General features: G+C 36.3%; 1 protein-coding gene across 2 annotated transcripts in view; it reads right to left on the bottom strand.

Annotated features, from left to right (window-relative positions):
- LOC134539947 (peroxisomal targeting signal 1 receptor) overlaps window positions 1–23401 on the bottom strand; it is an 82272-nt gene extending 58871 nt beyond the window's left edge. For both annotated transcript variants that reach the window (XM_063382329.1, XM_063382330.1), the window contains exons 1-4: window positions 23319–23401; window positions 16150–16305; window positions 13311–13505; window positions 11399–11517 (exon numbers count right to left, since the gene is read on the bottom strand). In XM_063382329.1, the coding sequence (XP_063238399.1) occupies window positions 11399–11517; window positions 13311–13505; window positions 16150–16305 (470 nt within the window). In that variant the 5' untranslated portion in view covers window positions 23319–23401. The remainder of the gene's footprint in view (window positions 1–11398; window positions 11518–13310; window positions 13506–16149; window positions 16306–23318) is intronic.
- Between the last annotated feature and the right edge of the window lie 52 nt (window positions 23402–23453).

The following is a 23453-nucleotide window of genomic DNA, read 5'->3' as shown; positions in this document are numbered from 1 at the left end:
GGGGCCTCCACAAACGGAGGGCCCCCACAATAGAGACTTCGGAAAAAAATCTTTCAAATACCGACAAGTAAACACTAGTAAACATCTTTTCCTTTGATATTCTTTTTTCACTGTTTTACCTTTACCTACAGTACTTTGTACATACATGATTATATTATTGTTAAATATTAACAGAAATATTCATTAACACTAAAATTTAATTTCACATAATTCTTGTCTCCGATTATATTTATGTATGTTTTTTAAATACTAAGAGAATCTACTTGATTTCACAATAAATTATTTATTGGACAACTCGACTGAAAAAAAAAATTGTTCATTTTATTTGGAAAATAATTTGGGGCCAGGGAGCCTCCGCTCCTCTGTTTCCCCGAGGCCTCCAGACCTCTGAATCCGGCCCTGACAGCTGGTATAAATCATCAACTGCTAATGTTCAACATGTTATGTTAAAAGCTATCCTCCCTCGCCAGACGATATCTACCCTGCAGTCGGACGACCTGGCATGGAGGGTAGGTGCACTGTCGAGAAGTCAATACCCACGCGAGCCCAATGATTGATTGGTAACAGAGCATTCACTTCAGCCAGCCACTGAACTACGAGACACTTGCATGTGTCCCTCTCCTTACCCACACACGCACGAGTGAACTGAGTTCAGTGGCAGGCCGTGTCTCAGTTGCACGGGGCGCAGTGTTCAACGGGAGATGTTTTTTCAAAGTTTACTAGCACAAATGCACTACAGTAGTTCACAGTTTACTGCTGTGCATCTGAACACTCACAAACTTAAAAAAAATCTCTGTAAGAATCACAAATGCCCTGGAGTTAGCAGCAATGGAGAGAAAGTACCTATCCCTCACTTACCACGGCTTCAGATTGTGCGAATTCATTTAGCGCGATTTTAATTTTGCAGTTCCTGTCTTAAATAGCACATCTGTAAACTTCAGTTAGCACGAAATCTCGGCAGGCCAAAAAAAAAAAAAAAAAACGAGCACAACGCCACGAAGTCTGTTTCAACTTCTGTGAACATGTGCCGTGGGATACAGTTAGCCAAACAAGGGGAGAGAGAATCGCGCGCAGGTCTGTCTATGCTATCGGCTGTTGTACAAACATCAGCTGTGGCAAGTTAAATTGCGGCTATGGAGTGTATAGGACCAAATGTTTGTACGTCCGCGCGTATGCCGCTGTGCCGTACGGTTGTCGCCTGGCCACAGACCGGGCCGTGGGCCAGTGGCAGGGAATTCACTCAAAAAAATGCAACGTCTGCCCATTCAGCTGCCGGTAACTGTACGTGCTTGATCACTCATAAGTCATAATGCATCGTGTTCAAATATTTGAGACAAAACTAGAGGTATTACAGCACGCAGATTGTCATGAAGGCCACGCTTATGTTGGTCGCACTTTAGTTTTAAGCAAGTCAACTGTGTGCACAATCATACGAAATAAGGACTCTTACCAAAAGTTTATATAAGTTTGATGCTGTTGGTTGTACTAGCGGGAATATAATTGACATTAGATACCGGAACAGAAATAAACAGATGATTCACGTGGAAAAGGTTGTTAAATGAATGTTGCAATGAAAAAAAAAATTGGCTTGACAGGATTGGTGTGAAACAGGTGGTGATACGCGAATAAGCACTTTAATTTTTGACAAATTAAATTATAACTATCCTGACAGTAATATTGGTTTCACTGTCAGCAAAGGATGGTTTGGAAAAGTACGCGACATGAGTTGAAGGTCATGCCCAGTGTCGTATTTGTCATACAAAGTGCGATGAGAGGAATATAAAGATAAATGGTGTAACATATTTACAGTTGAATGTTATTCAACGCATTTATATTACGTAAAGTATATTCCTGCACAATTTTGGAACACATTAAATAAATTATCCTTGCTATTTATGAAAACTTATGCTTCAGAATACACGATTTCAAATAACACAAGCATTTTTAGGAACAAATTAGTCGTGCTAAGTGAGGGATAGGTGTAACTGTTGAATGTAAAAAGTTAGAATACGCATTGTTAGTGATTTTGGTATTTTATGGTGTTATACCTCTTCATTAATGCAGACAAGATAAAGAATTAGTTTAGAATAACTTAATTAAGTTTACAAAGTGTTGCGTCATTGCAACACAGGTAGAGAATCATTAATATGCCTGTAACAGACATTTTTTTTAACAAATATTGTCGCGGGTTGAAATTTTGCAGGGTTGTTGAAATCAAATTTAGGGACTTTACTGACGGGACTCTGGGCTGGCTGCTCTGTTCACTCGTCAGCGCAAGTGGCGTGACCATGTAATTGGGGCACGGGGCCGGCGCGGCGCGCTGCGGGCTTGCAGAATTTTGTTTGTTTGTTTGGCCGCGCGCTGGCGCAGCCACGGGCCGCAGTTACTGGGGCGCGCTGTCGTAACAAGCCGCGCGGTGTGGCCTGCACATTGGGGTAGAGGGGGGGTAGTCTTCCCAGATGTTCTAGTTAGTTGTTTAGTAAATTTGACTTCAATAACGAGCTTTTGTTATGGTAGGCGCGGCAGGGCGCGCGAATTTAAGCGCAAGTGAGTGATGACTCGGGGCTCACTCAGGCGGAGGCTATGCGTCTCACCTGTGGTCACGAGTTGTTAGTTCGTTCGTGATGTAGGAATTCAGGCTCACTCAGGCGGAGGCTATGCGTCTCACCTGTGGTCACGAGTTGTTAGTTCGTTCGTGATGTAGGAATTCAAGCTTTCGGGCGGAAGCTATGGTCGACGCCAGAGGCCACGAGTCGTTTAATTTAAGTTAGGTCATAATGTAGTCGTCAAGCTTTCGGGCGGAGGCTATGGCCCTCGTCAGGGGTCACGCGTCATAGTTTTTAAAATGTAATGTTCGTTCGGGATTTCAAGGGCAGGAGAGGCCCCTACGTTATTTTTTTAAAGTAATCGATCAAGAAAGGCTTTTCGGAAAATGTGAGTATGGACTTATCTTTGTTTTAATTTTAAGTATTAATTATGATTTGAGGTATTCGGAAGGACTAGGGAAGTGTTTAGTGAAGTTCTCTCATTCTCTCTCTTGTAAGGTCGTTCAATCGTTAAGGAAGTAAAGAGATTATTGTTTTAAATTGTAATCCCGCTATTTAAATGTTCTTTAAAATGATGTTGAGTATTTGACTTTAAGAATAAAATAATTTTAATTAAGTATTATGTTATTTTGCAAAATCTCCTTAGTTCAGCTCTCACCAGACATCCTGTACGGGATGACGAACCTATGATCCTAGGTACAGTAAAGTATTTTATGAAGTTAAGACTAGTTGATGCCAAGCGAGTTGTTTCTATGTAAAGAGCTACGATTCTCGCCCCCCCCCCCTCTGAAGGTGGATCGTGACTGAAATGGCGGTGGCACCGGCTAGGTACACGTGACAGAAATGGTAGAGTTCGCCGGATAGGTTCTATTTCTGGAGAGAGAGAGAGGTAGATTTTTATGTTTATTATTAAGTTAGTTTCAGCTTCTGATAGCAGGTTATTAAGAGTTTACTTGAGGAGAGGATTACGGAATTTAATCTAAGTGGAGGAAGTCTTTGAGATTTTTTTTGACGTAACAGATGTTTATTTGAGGATACTTGTAAGGATAAAGTTTATAGTGATAAGTTGTTTTAAGTCGTTGAATTTATTGTAGATTTATATCGGGGATTATTACGTGAGGAGAATACGTTATAAGTTAAATGCTTATTAGAGATAATGCAAGTGGTTTAATTTAATTGAAGTTCATTTTAAGATTGTAGGTTAAGAGAATTATAATTTAAAATAAAGTTTTTTGTCGTAAATAGGAATTATTTTCAAGAGAAGTTTGTTTTGTTTTCGTGCGCGTAGGAGACGAGACGTACGAATTAAATCAGTCGAGGGAAGGATAAACGTTAGAAAGGAATTAAAGAGAAAACGAGAGTTTATGTAAAAGAGAGTTATAGAATTTATAGTGATGTTTTGTTTTAATTAGAAAAATGTTGAGAGTTGTTTCAGAACGACACGTCAGTGGACGTGGCAGAGTGAACACGTGACGGGGAGGTGCTGAGACCTAGCGGAGAACGGAGGAACCGCAAGCGAGGGTTGGCGCACCTGATGGAATTCGGTGACGTCACGGGCTCATACGGAGACGTGGACGGCCGTGACCTTGTTTTGATCAGCTGTACGGTAACTTAGCGATAAGAAAATAGACTATTGGTTAAATAAATTTAAATTTAAGTGTGTTTTAGAAGAAGAGGAACTTTCAGTATGTAAGTAATTTATTTTAAGAAGTGTATGATGTATAGGCTAGAAGTGTTTCGTTGTAAGTTGTTTATGTTTTTGTTAGTTAAATTCTACCTCGGTTTTAAAAATATTTTTTTGGGATTTGTAAACATTATTAAGGAGGTACACTATAAAATCGATAAGCATTGAGAAAACTGGGAAGGCTAGATTTTGTGTGTAGAGGGAATTTACTCCAAAAGAACAGAGAGACAAAATTAATGTTTTCATTAGGGCGAGGGACCCTAAGGTGAGGCGTTGTGTCCCTGGGAAGAAAGGGAATTGTAGCGCAGACCATAGGAGATGGGCTGACTACGGAATTAAGGGTCAGGAGAATCCTGAGAGTTGTGAGTAGTTTGGGGCAGGAGTTCCCCATGGTAGTACCGAAGTGGCTATCCTGTATGGGATAGGGTACCATTTCAATGAAGTTTGTTGGTGGGGTTAGAGTCCCTTGCTGTGTAGTGGGCCTATAGCAGATAGGCACTACAGTGAAATTTTTGGTTATTTTGTGAGGTAAATTCCCTGGAGGTTAAGTAAGATTGGATTCAGTTAGGAAGGAGGGAAATGAGAAACATTGCTGTAGAGAGTTAGTGTACTTGCCTAATGTGAAATTGAATTTTAATAAATTAATTAATGAGAAAGTTTTTTCTGGTCAAATAATAATGGAAGGGAATTAATTAATTTTTTTGAGTAAGGTGTTTTAAGTAATGAAATAAAATAATGTGAAGTAAGTTTGAATAATTGGGGAGGAGTTTCTTTAAGAGTTTAGATACTTGTTTTTGAATTTATTGAGATATTCAGCCAGTGGAGTTTGAGAGATACAGTGAGATTTCAAGGAAATCGGTTGTTTATTAATTAGGAAGAATGAGATTTTTTGATTAAGAGTCAGTAAGCATAGTTAAAATTTACGACATGATATTTGTTGACAGTTTACAGTTATTAAGGAGAAAACAGAGTAATCTATTTATTTTTATTTTAATGGTTTGAAGATAAGATTATAAATTTTTTTTGGAAGTTTCTTTGGCATGTTGGAATAATTTTTTTTGATTTTTAGAATTTACAGAGAAAATTTAATTGATTTACATTAGTTTGGAAGTATGGAGGTTTAGTGTTCGATTAGCCCTAACTTGATGGTCGGATCTCAAAAGAATGCCGTAAAACCGATAGCCAATTGAGAGGAATGCGGTAGGCGCTTGTGTAGAGAGGGGTTGTGGGAAAGCTCCTTGGGACTGATGGCAGATCAGGGGCCCTAAATAGTGTGTGATGCTGTAAAACCAGTGCAGAGAAAGCCTGGTATGCTTAAATTTTTGGGCACAGGTTATGTAAACCTGGGGTTCCATGGGATTTAGTCATGTTAGCTGCTGTGGGACATTGAGATTTCCAGGCTCCATAGTAAAGTCAATGTAAATTTTTGTTTTCTTAAAATAATAAATTTGTTTTTAATTTATTTGAGATATTTGATTTGTAACAGTGAATACAGACCCCGAGGAATAAGAGTTGTCATGCTGTGAGAGGAGAAGGTGGTAGGCCTAAAAGGGTACAGGCACCACAGAGGTTATGTGCATTGCATAATTTAAATATAAGGAAACTTGAGAATTTGAAATTTTGTTGTTGGTTTGTACACCCATAAGAAGAGTATAGGCAGAATTTTTATTGTTATGAGATGTCTAATTTAATTGAAAAGAAGAAAGTTTAAAGATGCAAGGTAACATTATTATTGTAATAATTGAAAGAGATTAAGAGGTAGAGAGAAATAGGCAGTTTTTGTTTGTAAGTACTAAAGTTTACAAATAGAAATTTAGTAACTAAGAATGAATAATAAGTTAAGTCTAGTGTAAAAGTTTTTTTTAAGTTTGTTAAGTTAAGAGTCACAAGTAAATTTTTTTTTAGAGAGAATGTCTTTGATAGGAAGTATTAGAAACTTATGGGAATTTTAGGGTAACATAAATAATGTAGGTAATGAATAATAAATAGATGGTAGGTCTTAAGTTAGGATTAACATTTGAAGCAGAATTTAATTAAGAAGAAGGAAAATAAATAGGCCTAATGAAAAGAACAAAAAAGGATTTTATGGTAAAGCATTTTTTTTAAGTAATAAACAATGAATAATAATGTTGTTTCAGGGTAATGTGTACTAATAATACAATTTTTTTTTTAGGACCAAAGAACAGGAATTATGTAATTTAAATTAACATGTATTTTTGAAACTGTTACAGATTCCTTAAGATGAGCTGAGCAGCAGTCCAGTTTACAAGATGACAAGAGTTCGAGAGACAAGATACAAGATCACTGAAACAAGAGCCAAGACTGAAGATTCAAGAGAAGAGAAAGCTGGCAGCCATGGACTTACAAGTGGAGATTAATAAGGTCATGTAAAGTTTTATTTTTTTTTATGGAAGACAGTAACTGGAGTTTTTTTTGTTATAAACATTATTTACAGAACTTTTTAGGTTATAGTAATGTAATGGAACTAGTGAGTTGTGGTAGCTGTCAAAAAGAACTAATACCTTAAGTTTAATTTTTAAAGTTAATTTTCTTAATTTACAGAGGGATTAGTAGTTTTTTTTAAACCTTATTTAGGTTGGAATTTAAATACAATAGCTTATTATAAATGTGTACGAACAGTTCAAGTTCACAGTACTGATAGGTAGGTCAGATGATCTTATTGATTTTGATGATTTGTTGTTTTGAGTTGATTTTTAAGTGTTGTGAATTAGACAATGAAATAGTTCTGAAAACTTAAATTATTTCAAGCTAAGAAATAGTAAAGTTAATTGTAACTCAAAGGACACCAGAATTTAATTTTTTTTTGAATTAGTAATGTTTGAAAATTTTATACTTTACAAGAAAGGTTATAAACAAACAGATCGGATGGAACAAGGATGCAGTAAATCACAATTTCATTTAGAATTATTGATTTGCTTTTGAGGTTATGAAGGAAAAGTAGCTATAATTTAAAAATTTGAATAAAAATGGTTTTTTTTTAATTTGTTTGAAATAGAAAATTTAAAAGTTAATTAGTCATGATCTAGGTGGGTGATGGGGTGGGAATTGGCCACTCTTTTTCCCTATAACCTCCCTAACATGGCCTTCTATTACATCTAACAGAAAAAAAAAGAAGAAAAAGAAGACTTATTATTAGTTAGAATGTTTTTTTATGAAGATACCTGATGAACTTTTTTTTTATTGTTGGGAAGAATAGTAGCAAGATTAATCAGATGTTTTACTCAGAAGAAGAAGAAGAAGAAGATAAAGCAGTTTTATGACTCGACAAGCCAGAGATTGGTGTTTCCCCTCTGCGCTCCTATTGACTACGTTGTTTACTCTCATGGGATAGCTGGTTCGGCACCATGGAGAGAGATTGGTGGGCATTGTGGTTGCCCCCAGAAGAAAAGAAGAGTAGAAGAGGTTATGGGTGGGTCATGTGAACTGACCTTCAACCCAGTTACTTCGTGGGGACTATTTGCTGTATAGAGAAGATCAAGACTCAAGAGTTAGGGAAAATCATTGGAGGTCATGTTTCCCTTCCTTAAGTTTTTCCTATCAAATTATTTGCCTGATTAGATTATGCTAAGGGTGGGATACTTTATGTTAGCAGTTGAATTAATTAATTTTATTTTTTTGTGTGTTTGCATCCTTGCCCATCGATTGCAGTTTAGTAGTTAGTTTTGTATTTGTCAGGCGTGATGGTAATGCCTGTTGATGATGTTTCAGAATTGTAATCTGTTCGTGATGAGGATGGCACAACTCCGAAGCAGATGTGGGGAGAAGTTGTGAGCTGCCCTGGAAGCCAGTCCAGTAGCTGTTGGAGTTGAGTGGTGTTTGCTGATGGCCAGCCCAGGGAGCTACTCTTCTCGACAACACTGACTTCGAGGAGTTGCACCAACCTTCACGAGATAAGAGTTTAATTAATTGAAACACTGTAAGGACACTTAATTTTTTTTGAAGAACGAAAGAAGTATGGTAATAAACGGAAACCGAAAAAAAAAAAATAATAATAATTATCAAGAATTTGCACATTGTTTAACGAATACTGAGAAACTAAGAACAGTAATTTAATTTGTAAAGAGAGCTTCACTAACAGAACAATTTTTTTTGAATTGAGAACTCGAGCCTCTGAAGGTTCCTGTGAGAACAAACCAGATAAAAGTTTTACCTTTAATTTTATGAATACTTGTTGTTTTAAAATAAATCTTATGCAGAATCTAGATGTATGTTCAGACAGCAAGGAACTAAGAAAATTATTATTTTTGTGAAATGAGGAATTTATAGTTATGGTTTAATGGAAAAAGACAATTTGTAATTTTGAGGTAGCTCGATGGGGCTCGAGCTCTGTGAGGGGAGGGTTATGTCGCGGGTTGAAATTTTGCAGGGTTGTTGAAATCAAATTTAGGGACTTTACTGACGCGACTCTGGGCTGGCTGCTCTGTTCACTCGTCAGCGCAAGTGGCGTGACCATGTAATTGGGGCACGGGGCCGGCGCGGCGCGCTGCGGGCTTGCAGAATTTTGTTTGTTTGTTTGGCCGCGCGCTGGCGCAGCCACGGGCCGCAGTTACTGGGGCGCGCTGTCGTAACAAGCCGCGCGGTGTGGCCTGCACATTGGGGTAGAGGGGGGGTAGTCTTCCCAGATGTTCTAGTTAGTTGTTTAGTAAATTTGACTTCAATAACGAGCTTTTGTTATGGTAGGCGCGGCAGGGCGCGCGAATTTAAGCGCAAGTGAGTGATGACTCGGGGCTCACTCAGGCGGAGGCTATGCGTCTCACCTGTGGTCACGAGTTGTTAGTTCGTTCGTGATGTAGGAATTCAGGCTCACTCAGGCGGAGGCTATGCGTCTCACCTGTGGTCACGAGTTGTTAGTTCGTTCGTGATGTAGGAATTCAAGCTTTCGGGCGGAAGCTATGGTCGACGCCAGAGGCCACGAGTCGTTTAATTTAAGTTAGGTCATAATGTAGTCGTCAAGCTTTCGGGCGGAGGCTATGGCCCTCGTCAGGGGTCACGCGTCATAGTTTTTAAAATGTAATGTTCGTTCGGGATTTCAAGGGCAGGAGAGGCCCCTACGTTATTTTTTTAAAGTAATCGATCAAGAAAGGCTTTTCGGAAAATGTGAGTATGGACTTATCTTTGTTTTAATTTTAAGTATTAATTATGATTTGAGGTATTCGGAAGGACTAGGGAAGTGTTTAGTGAAGTTCTCTCATTCTCTCTCTTGTAAGGTCGTTCAATCGTTAAGGAAGTAAAGAGATTATTGTTTTAAATTGTAATCCCGCTATTTAAATGTTCTTTAAAATGATGTTGAGTATTTGACTTTAAGAATAAAATAATTTTAATTAAGTATTATGTTATTTTGCAAAATCTCCTTAGTTCAGCTCTCACCAGACATCCTGTACGGGATGACGAACCTATGATCCTAGGTACAGTAAAGTATTTTATGAAGTTAAGACTAGTTGATGCCAAGCGAGTTGTTTCTATATAAAGAGCTACGATTCTCGCCCCCCCCCCCCCCCCCCCCCCCCCTCTGAAGGTGCACGTGACAGAAATGGCGGTGGCACCGGCTAGGTGCACGTGACAATATTGACTTACGATGGTTAAGTTTTCTTCCTGTGTTTGCCAAAAGCCAATGTGAGATCGCCAACATGGAATGGAGTGTTAAAATGTTGTCTGGACACTACAGATAAGTACAGTAGAACCCTGTTATAATGTTTTTCAAGGGAGCACAAGAAAAAAACATTATAAGCAGGAAAACGTTATAAGCAGGAAATCTCAATTTAGCACTTAACAATGTTCGAGCTTTGTACCAATGTACTCACCAAGCTATGTAAACAACTTTAATGTTAAAACCAAAGATAGAATACTTGATACATGAATTTTCTGAAACAAGCCAACAATTTTTCAACTTCGTCTTGTTCCCTGGTTAAATTTTGTTTGTCTTTAAAGATACACTGCCACATTTTTTGTAAAATTGTCTCATGATTCATGATAACAACATTAAGAGTGAGAACGTCTACTCCTTCGCCACCTGAAAATGTTTAATTTTGGGATTCCTACATATGAATGAGAAAAAAAATTATTTGTAGGCAATAGAAAACACTTTTAGTTATGCCCTCGCTCAATGGTTGGCAACTTAAATATCGTAGGACTATGTACGTGCATCTGAATACCCACTGGAATGGCAAGGAAGAGAAGAGTTGACTAAGGGTGCCAACTGACACGTAACTATGAACATTGTGTACCTTCAGTATATTGCATAAAATTGTATTTTAACAAACTTCATGTATTTATGGCAGTGATTGTAAACATAAACATACATAAAGGAAACTTTTTATCGTAAGTGTTGGAATAATTTGGTTTTAAAACATTTTTTCCCCATTTATTGAGTGTTAGAAAGCAAACATTATAAGCAGGAAATTACACTATTTATGAACATTATATGCAGGAAATAAATACATTGTCCTTATGGGGGAAATATTGGGACTTTAAAAATATGACATTATAAGCAGGAAAACATTATATGCAGGAACATTATAACAGGGTTCTACTGTAGATGTGTGGTAAGTAGTAAAACCAGAATGGACAGGAAAGACAGAGGTAGTAAGTAGTGTTCATGTATGAAGGAAGAGACGCAGTGCGCAGAAAGAGGAACCCAATGTTTAACGGGCTGAAAACTACTGTACGAAGTCAATTTCTCACTGCCTCTGTCTTTCATTACACACACAAGCAATGTTCCACGAAAACATTAAAAAATATTTTTCTCAAATTCATTATATTTTAGGTTTATTTTATAATTCATCATACAGAATAAAAAATTTCCTACTGTGATTACATTTACTCTAAAGTGTAAAACAGAAGTCTGAATACACGTGGAAACAGTTTCAACTGAACTGTTTCCCATCAAAGACAAGGAATAAATATCCCTAGGGAGAAATTTTTTAAATATTTGCTTTTTAAATTTCAATAGCAAACACGTCAAATTACTGCTAAGCAGGAATGACCAGACCACCTGACTTTTGGTAGGCTACTGTTCTAACAAATGCTCGCATTCGTCACTTGTCGCTCGAAACATGCGAGTGCTAAAAGGCAGACAAAGCAACAGCTGCCGTAGTTCAGGGGATGAAAGGAGCACCGATCGGAGCGCTGAGCGGAGTTGCGGACTCACGGAGGAGCGTCTGACTCGGCGATGAAATCGTGCAGCCAGCTCTCGTTGCACTGCAGGGCGGGCAGCTCCATCTCTGGTCCCTCGTCCGCCGACACGGGCCGCCCGCTGCTCTCCGCGACCTGCACAGAGCACGGACACCGCGCTTCTGTTTGTCAAACCTTTACTTTCATACTCAGCACCACTACATAGCTGTCTATCTGTCCCTATGTATGCTTAGATCATTAAAACTACACTACGGATTTTGATGCAGTTATTTTTTAATGGATAGAGTGATTCAAGAGGAAGGTTTATATGTATAATACATGCATAATATAGTAGAGAAACACTGATAATTTTAGAGGTTTCTAATGTGATGTCGCAAATAAACACATTTTTTTTTGCGCTTACATTGCAAACGCTGGCTGAACCCTACGAGATAGATCAAAATAATGTACTGCAGTATTGTACACCTTAAAAAGGTTTATAAAAAATTGGTTGTCTGTAAAGTTGGTTCACGGACGATAGTTTAACGTGACGTCATGACAAAACATTGATGAAATTATTGCATACTTTTATGAATAAAATTGAATCATTTAAAATAAAAAATATATATTTTGCTCAAGTGGTTGAGGGGAGGTCACTTTGGGGTCCCCTGAGACCCCAGTAGAGTCCATTGAGAGGCCTACAGAAACATAAATGGTACTGAAAATGATGAAATTTTGTTAAAAAAAAAAAATTAAAACTTGAAACTTTGGCCAAACTTTAAAGCTGTTATCTCCAAAACTATTGATCCTACAATAACCGTTCTTCAGCTCACACACAAATTTCTCGCTGACTAACATGCATGCCAATTTTTATCAAATAAACTGACAAGTAAAGGTAGCTTGCTGCTTTTTTTTATTTGGGAAGAGGGCTGGTTAACTAAAAAAAAATAAAAAATAGCCAGGAAAGGAAAACAATGTGTCTTTTTGGTAGATTTCAAAGAAAAACTACCTATATTAGCCGTTACTATGGTGTGACTTCCGGAAAACTTTTATATAGTTTTTCGTTTCATGGTCCATAGACCCCAAAACCACTGTTAAATCAAAAATTTATATATACACATACATAAATCACAATTTTGTGGACACGGTAACTGTCGCAATTTTTTTCAAATCACATTTGAAACTATACATAAAATCTAGTAGTATAAAATCTTGGTCAAGTTTGTTAATGGGCAATATCTGATCAAAGGGGTAAAATGGGGAAGGTTTTTAAAAAAAAACAGAAAAATCATTCTACCTCCTGTAATATGGAAAATAATATATCTGATTGAACATTTTATAATTCATAGGATTTATGCCAATATCTTTTGTCTGAATAAGTTTTTGATAGGACCAACCATTACTGCCAGAGGTTAAAAAAAAAAAAAAAAAGGTTGGAGGACAAAAAAATCATAGCACCCTTCGCAGGAAAAAAATCAAACTCTTATAGATTGTGAATTAATCTTATAATTTTTATCTAAGACTTTTTTTCTAAAACGATTCCTCGAATTGAGTCAACTATATTTTTTTGTCAGGTAGGCGGACGGAAGTAATTGCTGGAGTTGTCACATAATCATTGCCAGCAGCAGTTACGACGCCAGGGATGAGGGTGAGCGTGCATCCGATTGTCAGCTGCCGGGAATTATCTACAGAAAAAAATTCCTACAATGCAATTTTTAACAGCTTGAATGGGTCAGTTTGTGATATAAAAAAAATGCTGTTATAAAGGAACCAGGGATGTTATTTCTGACCCTGAACACCATCATAATATCCAGCATTTAACATATTCTGCTCTAAAAAAAATAAAAAATTTATCTTTAAATTTTTTTTTCTACAGAGAAATCTAAGAAAATTAGTCTTTGAAATCCCTCGGACTCTCGGAAGCTGCGTGGCTTGCAACAGGGACTGACCGGGAAGCGGGCGAACTCGGCGGCCCACAGCACGTCCCGGGGCACGAGGTGGGGCGCCTCCTGGGCCGCCAGCTCGAACACGCCGGGGCCCGGGACGGGGGGCGCCGACCCCACCTCGCGTATCTCCTGCAGCAGCGAGCCCATGTGGAAGGTCTGCGGGCGGGCCTGTGTCTCGTCCAGGAACTGCTGCAGCAGCTGCCACCGCACACACACACACACACACTCGACACTCCGTTCTGCAGTCCAACACTAACTGCATAGTGTGTTATACTGGCTACACTGCTGAGTCACTTCGTTGTTTTTTTTTCACATTCTCACACAAGTAAATAAAAATAAAAAACATATATTTTGCTCAAGTGGTTGAGGGGAGGTCACTGTGGGGTCCCCTGAGACCCCAGTAGAGTCCATTGAGAGCCCTACAGAAACTTAAATGGTACTGAAAATGATGAAAATTTGCTAAAAAAAAAATTGTACTTGGAACTTTGGCCAAACTTTAAAGCTGTTATCTCCGAAACTATTGATCCTACAATAACCATTAGTACTTAGTCGATATCACATGACGTTCGATATTCCATTCTGCAGTCCTACGCGAGTTGAACACTAACTGCATAATGAGTAATATTGGCTACACCGCTGAGTCACTTCGTTGTTTCGTGGACACACTTAGTCGATATCACATGACGTTCGATATTCCATTCTGCAGTTCTACGCGAGTTGAAAACTAACTGCATAATGAGTAATATTGGCTACACCGCTGAGTCACTTCGTTGTTTCGTGGACACACCTAGTCGATATCACATGACGTTCAATATTCCATTCTGCAGTTCTATGCAAGTTGAACATTAATTATTGCATAATGGGTAAATGGGCATTGGCTACACCGCTGAGTCACTACATTGTGGTTTTGTAAAATGAGGTTATGTTGTTTGTGGCATGACACTAGTAATTTCCTGAGCATTTAGCCAACAGAAGGAAAGTGGGGATGCAAGGATGATGAGGAAGTGCGGGGTCTCCTGAACGTGGACAATTTACAAGGTGTCCACACAAATGTGCAATAAAATTTCCTTCACTTTTCCCTGACACAAAATTTTATATTTCCATGACAATTTTTTTTTAGAAATAATTTAGCTATTTTGCAATTCCTATAAGAAATAGCCAAAATACAGCCATGCTGGGCTACGTTTATAATTTAAAAAATAAAATTTCAAACAGAATCTTGCATATGTTATAGTGTTATAGTGTGTACAACTATAGTGTGTACGAAAATAAACTAAAACACTTTCTGAAAAAAAATTGATATAACAGTCTGGGTGATGGCAGACTGAAGCATGAAATTTTCCCCTAAAATGACTGACACTGGGAAAATTTCCATTACTTTTCCAGTATTTCAAGCAAACGCCCTGACTTGCCATAACGTGGATGCCCTGACTCCCGCCCAGGGAGGTTCTCGGAGGTGCGACTAGCGACAGATACAACTGCACCTGCGCGCTGCGACGCGAACACCAGTGGTCCCGGCTTAGTGGCCTACTGAACTTTCCAAAACGTGAGTCACGGTGTACACAGTTGGCATTCTCTTGAGGTTATGGAATCTCACAATGCAGTGAACGTCGGACATCTTGTAAACTGCATCACATTTCAACTTTAAAATAAATAATATCAAGCATGTCTGATGGGATGCATCTGTAAACAAACGGAAGTGTCTTTCTTCACATCACGTGATTTTGACAATTTTGTATGCAGACTGTACACCAACCAGGACCCCGTGCAATGTATATCTATCATTTTTTTAATTTGATAATAATGTTTTACATCTTTGATTTTGATGTGTCATGTCACGCGGTTGTGTACAGAGGCTTAAAGGGGGAGGCGGTATATTTGTGTTAGTAATGCTCACTGATGCTTCTAGCGTGGTGTCACCTCTAAGCACCAGGCTACTGACTGGTCTTCTCCTCGTGCAAAGGGGAACCATTACTTCTGAGTGGTATTTATAATATCATATGGCAGAGAAATGAAGATAAAGATGTTAAGGGGGTGCCGCCCATTTTAGGTCATGATTTTATATTTATACTAATCACTGATCAACTTTTATTTAGATTTTTTCAATTCTTTAACTTTCACAAAATTAAAAATTTATACAGCGCATACTTTTTGCATAATTAGCTGCCAAAGTTACATTTTCAACAAATTTTGGGTTGTACAAATAAGGAAAATTTTATTTACTGCAGAACTGAAACTTTTTAGGTTTAACCGCAATGCCACTGGCTACTTCATGATATGGTTTGCATTTCTATCACAAAAACTCATTTCATGTTTCTTGGCTGTCAAAATCGTAACAAATTTGAGAATTTTGAAATGCCAGGTAAAATTAATTAATATTTTCTGAAAGAAATTAAAACCTTTTTCTTGAAGTAGCCAGTGGCATTGCAGTTAAACCTATAAGTTTCAGTTTAGCAATAAATTAAATTCTCCTTATTTATACAATCCAAAAACGTTAAAAATGTAAATTTGACAGCTAATTATGCAAAATGTATGCGCTGTATATATGTTTCATTTTGTTTAAGTTAAACAATGGAAAAAGTCTACAAGTTAATCTGTAATTACTGTAAATATAAAATCTTGACCTGAAATGGGAGGAACCCCCTTAATGAAAGTCCCTTAAGTGCTTTCAAGACCCTGAACCAGGTTTCATGACTAAAATTTATTCTGAAACACACACATTTTAGCCATTTTTTACTTTCCTGAAACTAAAGTTTAAAAACAAATACGGAAACGTAACGACTCGTCCGCACTCAGCGTATTTGGAAATGACCCGACCGGGAAGAGACTCGTGAAGACTCACCTCCTCAGAGCTGGGAGACGCGATGGAGTCCCCATGGTGGACGGAGCCGCGCAGGACCTGGTCCCTGTAGCCGTGGTCCTTCACGAAGTGAGAGGCAACCCGCGAGAAGGGATTTGCCCCGCCGCACTCGCCCGCAAGGAGATCCTGCAGCGGCATCTGCAACGCACGGCAGACAGACCTCTACACTTCTGCGTGCCACTCACAGGACAACACCATCATTACACGTCGACAACACCATCATTATACATCAACAATACCATCTTTATACATCACAACACCATCATTATACATCACAACACCATCATTATACATCACAACACCATCATTATACGTCACCACACCATCATTTTACATCAACACCATCATTATACATCAACAACACCATCATACATCAACAACACCATCATACATCAACAACACCATCATACATCAACACCATTATAAATCAACACCACCATCATTATATGTCAACACCACCATAAACACCATCATTATACATCAACAACACCATCATTATACATCAACACCATCATTGTACATCAACAACACCATCATTATACATCAACACCACCATCATTATAAAATACAACCAACCGATCCACATGGAACTGCACACTCGTCTCAGCTCGGCACAGCGCCGGCCTTCTAGGAACAGAATGAACGAACCAACATCTGCGCACTAGATCGACAATTCTCGGACCTTTACTTCACCGATACTTACAGTTGCCTAGAAAACAGGTCACCACATCATACATGAAGCAGTGGTATAGCTATAGCACTTTTAAACGAATAGTTCTTCTGATGAACAAGTCATTACGATAGCGGCTGCATGTGATGTGAGTTCGTGACATAAATTTGAAGGAAAATGAGCATAGTCAGCCTCAGGATGACCAAACCTTTTTTCATCATTTTAGAATATTAAATGTCCTTTTTTTTTAGTTAGTATGAGTTAATACAAGTAATCAAATAAGCCCTTTTAGAAAGGTGTTACACATCTGAAGTGTGTTTAGCTGTTACACTTAAGTAACTACATGAATATTTGTGTAGTAATAAATAATAGTTTGAAAAAAACTAAAAAAGCACGCTTTATATAGAAAATTGAACTAAAAAATAGAAATTAAATTTTAATAAATTTGAATTAATAATAGTGTAAAAAATTTAATAAATATAAATTAATAATAGTGTATATAAGAAAAAAATTTATTTTATTTCAAAAAAGCGTGGGGTGCTTTTTAAGATATTATCAAAATGATAATCCTTCTACTCATATATGTCAATGAAATATTTATAACTATTGACACCTTGCACCCCACGCTTTTTTTAAATAAAATAATTTTTTTCTTATATACACTAGTATTAATTTATATTTATTAAAACTTTTTACACTATTCTTAATTCAAATTTATTAAAATTTATTTTCTATTTTTTAGTTCAATTCTCTATATAAAGCATGTTTTTTTTTGTTTTTTTCAAACTATTATTTATTTTCTACTTTTTAGTTTGGTTTATTTACAAATTAAAGTGATACTTCTTTATTGATATATGCAAGAAATTTTATAACAATGTAAAAAAAAACTTGATAGTTATTACATCAATTTACTATTAAAGTAGGTTTTGAATTGATATTGGCTGTAGTTAAAAAAAATTTGATAAATATTGTTATATCTCAGAAGTGTCTCTAGATGTGGCTCAATTTTTTATTTATTACATGACTTTGCTATTAAAGTGAATTTGAGTAGATATTGGCTGCTTCTAAAATATATATCCAATATAGCATGTTGAAGAACTACAGTACTCAATAATTTCAATATCCTGCTATGAAAATCAATATATTCGGGAAATCATTGATGTTTATTCTAATGCAGCATATCTGATGGGTGACCATCCTTTGTTTGCAAATGTCTCACTAAAAATTTTCTCCCATTTGTTCCAGTCCGATTTCACTGCAAGTTGCATGCAGTTGTACCAAACTACACTAGAGTATTCTAAGAAATGTTTTAAAATTTCTATTTTCTTTTTGTCTTCTTTGATTAGGAAACGTTCACATTCTTTGTTGAAATTTTAATCCACTGGTAAGCATTTGAGTTTCTGCCCGTGAATTTCTCAATCATGAAATCTTTTGCAATTTTCCCTAAATTTTGAGTTTCAGATATAGTTTTTTTTTTTTTTCAAGAAATTTTTCTAACAGTTTTTCCAATTTTTTATTTTAACCACTAGCTATAGATTCAGCACTTTTTTTCCCTCAATTTCTTCCAGGTAAAAATCCTTAAACTGTAAGTTTTGCTCTCTATCCAAATATGTTTTTGATATATCATCTGTCAAACTTATCCATATTTTCCGTGTTTGATGTCTTTTATTTAATGATTTACTGACCTTGGCATAGTTTGGAGTATTTGTAACTGCTTGGTGTAGATTAGCAGGTTGGTGTTCGAGTGAAATTTCAAAAATCTGCCCATCAGGTGTAGCTAATGAGGTTATGCATATGGTGTTTGATTTCCCATCGGCTGTTGGTTTCACAGCAAAATCAAACCTCAATTTTTCCATGTTTCGTGAAATATTTGCAGAAGATGTTGTTTTATAGTAATTTTTCACTCTTGGGCTGCATCCGAATACTGGCCTAATGGATCCCTTAGCACTAAAAGTGCATCGTAGTGGACGCGGCCATCTTTGTGTTGAATCCGAATTATCACAAGGGATGCCGATGCATCCCTTCACGCATCCACTAATTCGAGATTTCTAGGGATGTGACACTCGCATCCACTAACGCGTCCCTACATCCATTAGCTTCAGAATCGGGTTTTATTTTGTTTGTGTATATATTACTTCAGATTTTCAGCATAATATTTGTTTAAATCATTATAAGCGAAAGTGATAACTTAAACAAAGACAAAGGAAGACGTTAATATATATAATCAAAATATGAATTTAAACTTAAAGGATAATTAAAAACTCGTAAGTATTTTTAAAGTTTACAATTTATAAAATGTATTTTATTTGGATTGCTAACATGTATAACATTCACGTTACATTATTTTTTAATTGGTAGGTATTTATTATTTAAGTTTTGCTGAATATTCGTAGAAATCCCTACACAAAATGGCTGCGTGAACATTAGTACGACTGACAGTCAACAGGTGGTGCTAGTAGTAAAAGTATTCTGATACTATCCATCCATTAGAAATGCGTCCTCTACATTGTGGCTGCATTTGCTAAGGGATGTAGGGATGTGTGTGCTAAGGACGCATCCCTATGTATTCGGATACAGACTTGGTTAATTGATAAAATGAAACAAACACGTAATTGAGTTTCTCTATTTAACGAAAGAAACAACATTTAAAGCCCTTATTTCAGGGTTTTTTTCTTCATATATTTACAAATATAGATAATATTCTCTTCAAGAAAATATATTGTTCACAATAATCATAACCCACTATCACTTTTCATTTAATTAAATGTCACAATATTTAGTAGGCTTTGTTTATATCGCGCCAAAGACAAACTGAAAGAAAAGAGTTCGCACATTGTAAAGAAAACCGTTTCGGTCATGTGCGAACTCTTTTCTTGTGAAATTATATAAATTGACAAAAATCTTATTTTGTAAATAGATTAATGGAATACTCTTATCAATTTAGTGAATTGTCATCGGTCCTTGATAAATCTACAAAGTTTGAATGAAATCTGCCCGTTTAAAGTGGGTCAAAATCACTCCCAAAGGAGTCGGTTACAAACATACATACAAACAAACATACAAACAAACATACAGGTGAAGCTAATATAAAGCGTGTAAAAACTAGGTACAGTGAATACAAAAATTTGATTCATGGTGACTTTTTAAATTTTCACTAGTCGAAAATTTACTTTTGAAATCAATTAACAGTTTTAAAACAAAATACATCTACAGTTAATAAAAAAATTAATTTCCAACAACGTAGTCGCCTTGCATTACTAAAAACATTTATATTTTTTTGATGCATCTGTCTTTCTTATTGTAATATTTCAATGTCTGTATGGTGCTAAAGGTAAAATCTAGCAAGGGCCTATCATTTTTAAGTATTTATGTTTTAGAGCTCAACTCAGTATTATGTGTTATTTTAGCACAACATGTACACAATACAAGAATAATGTTTAGAAAAAACTGGTTTTAGTGGCTGTTATAAGCAATTAAAAAAACAGCTTTCAACCTGCCACCGTTGGATTACAATATATTTGCCACACTAAGCAGTTATTTTTATAATATATAAAGCTAACCTAACCACTTGTTAAAATGGTAAACTTCTTGAAGTATCACAACTCCCCTTAGAGAATAATTGAAAAATATGTCAGAAAGTAAACCCACCCACCCCCTACCACACCCTTCATAACAATTTGTCAAGCCAAGAATTACTTGTATAACTGTAAGACGCAAATTGTATTTCCAAATTTTGTCTACCATTTTTACGAAAGGCCCGTAATCTCTACAATTATTACAAATAACTAAAAATACTGTAAATAAGTGTATCTATTTTTTTTTCTTTGCCAAAACATTAAAAAAATATTGAGAATAAGCTATAATTTACTTTGACTGACCAAAGTCAAAATGCTTACACAACTTTCCAGCATTTTAAATTTTGTGTACCTAAGCTAGGCGATACTGCAGTCCGGAATGGCTACACATGTCACACACGAACCACAATCACTTACAGGGTTCCACTGGACTTTACGAGAACAGGTCATGAGCTAGGTTGGTGCACACGCACCGTCTCCCTTCATGCATGCTACGGGTCACTCCAGCACACGGGTGGAACCTCCGGAGGGAACGGAAGCTCTCCCAGGGAGTGGAACGGGCCGGAGGATGAAATGCCGGGGCTAAGACATGCAAGGGACATGAGGAGAAGATACAAGGAGTGACAGAGGGGAGGACTCCTTGCCACCGGGTGAAAGCCCAACGGATGTGTAACTTAAAAAAAAAAAAGGGGGGGGGGGGTTTGTCTATAAAGTCGGTTTACGGACGATAATTTTACGTGATAACGTCATAAGAAAACATTGATAAAAAATTGAATACTTATTAATTTTCAAATATTATTTACAGTTTCTGCAAAATTTAATTTAAATAATTTGTTTAAATAAAATCACGAACAATTAGTTATAGAAATAAACTGAAATCAAATCAATGTCAATAAATTTTTCATTTTAAATGACGAAATTGGACAAATAAATCAAAAAATTTTAAATTTCCTCTTTTAAAAACCTGCCTTAACCTGTTTGATATTATAGAAGATTTTCTCGCACTGTGGTTGGCCGGTTCTTGCATGCTCGGCTCAGGCAGAACGTGACAATGAGTCATGCTTTTTCGTGTGTGCAGCCGGCGTTCATATATTTATAAGACGTTATCAAGTCAAAAAGCAAGCACCATTTATAATTTGGTAGGTATTTCAATTGTGTGTTTGTGCTATCTTCTGAACTAAATTACAAGAGCTGTACCCTGACCCTCAGACACAGATTTGGTATAATATTCTTAGGTTTTAATTTTGTTTATTGGGTCGAATCTAGATGTTGATTCCGGCAATTGCTTATTACATGTAAAAAAAAAAAGTAAGGAAAATGAATGATGTCATAGGAGTAGGCCGATAAGGTTGGAATGGAGAATGATATCATTTTTTTTTGGTAGCAATGGAGTTGATGTTGATATGTGGTGGTTTCTTTGTTTGTGAAGTAGTTTGTGGCAAAAAATTAAATTACAGACTGCCCATGATGTGTAATGTTTGTTATTTGATTAACAAAAGGTTACTGTATGGAAAATATTGGAAATGTCAGCAACAAATAGCCTACATGTAAAATGTTGATAAATAATGTTAGAAGTGGTTTGAAGAGAAAAACGTAGAGGCAAAATTACTTCCAAAAAGACGTAAGTCGGATAAGTACAACTGTGTGTATGTGGATGAAAAAGGTGTTGTCTATGGGTTAGGTGAAATGAGATAATGTGAATTTTAATATGTTAGGTGACCATTCATTCAGGTAATTCATTAGGTTAGGTCAGCTACATTACAAATATTTAATGTAGGTATTCTGGACGGAATAGTGCATCATGTGATAGAGGCCGTTTATGATATTACTACAGCTAGATTCTTATACGATAGTTGGGAAAAATGTGGGTTTTGGCCAGACTACTGTAAACACTGCATTTTTTGAGTAGTTTTTGGTATATTATAGATTTCTGATATTTTAAAGAAGACTAAAATTCTACCCGGTCATTTTTGGTTTTGACACTGGTTATTTTTTTTTTTAATAAAAACTATTTACAAACCATTTTTTAAGGTATTTTGATCTAGACTACAGTCCACCCGGTCTAGGTCATTTTGCGATACCAGTATTTTACTTTTTGAAACTAAGAATTTTAGGGACAATTTTTTCTCGATATCGTGGTCTAATCTATTTGGCAAAACCGGTATTCAATTTTTTTGAGAGTGAGACTTTTGAGGTAATAGTTTATCAATATCATGAAGTAGAATACAGTACTACCCTATCTACTGTATTTTGCGATAATGGTATTTTATTCCTTATAATTTAACTGTTTTCCCGCAACTATTATTTTTCAGCATCATGAAGTTTCATAAAATCTAGAGCACACTATTATATACCATAAATCGTAACATATACAGACTTTATTTCTTCTATAATGAAATATCAGTATCGCAAAATAGTCTAAAGCGGGGGGATTAGTCTTAGTTTAAAATAATGCGATAAAATTAACAAAAAAATTTAATGCGTGAAAAATAATGTATTTATTGTTCCCCGCCCAAATCCCTCATATTCCCGCACTTGACCCGTTAGAATGTAGGGGTGGTAACAACATAACCTGTGCCATCATGGTGACGTCATCAGTATTGTTATGGAATCGGGATATAAAATAGTTTCTGTTTATCATAATACCACAAAATAAAGGAATCAAAATTTCTAGATATTTATTTATACAAAAGTACTTTTTCTTCTGTTAATAAAGTGTTAAATAGGTACTATACAATAATAATAACAGTAATTACACGAAACATTTAACCAAAAAATTAACATAACCTGCATTACGGGAAGTCATGTCAAAACTAATATACTACAATTGAATGCCATAATAAATAATACTGAATCAACTGCTCTTCAAAGCTTAAAATTAAAACTGTTATCGACATGTTTAGTACCTTAAATAAACAGCTAAATCAATTCACTTCTTGAATAACAACATTGCGACCTTGTCTGAGATGCTTTCCAAAATCTCACGAGTAATGCTATGTTGCACCACAGAATAAACAGTGGTTGCACCATAGAACATACTT

This window comes from Bacillus rossius, chromosome 16 (assembly GCF_032445375.1).
Source record: "Bacillus rossius redtenbacheri isolate Brsri chromosome 16, Brsri_v3, whole genome shotgun sequence".
Taxonomy (NCBI): domain Eukaryota; kingdom Metazoa; phylum Arthropoda; class Insecta; order Phasmatodea; family Bacillidae; genus Bacillus; species Bacillus rossius.
This window is presented reverse-complemented; position numbering and strand designations above follow the sequence as displayed.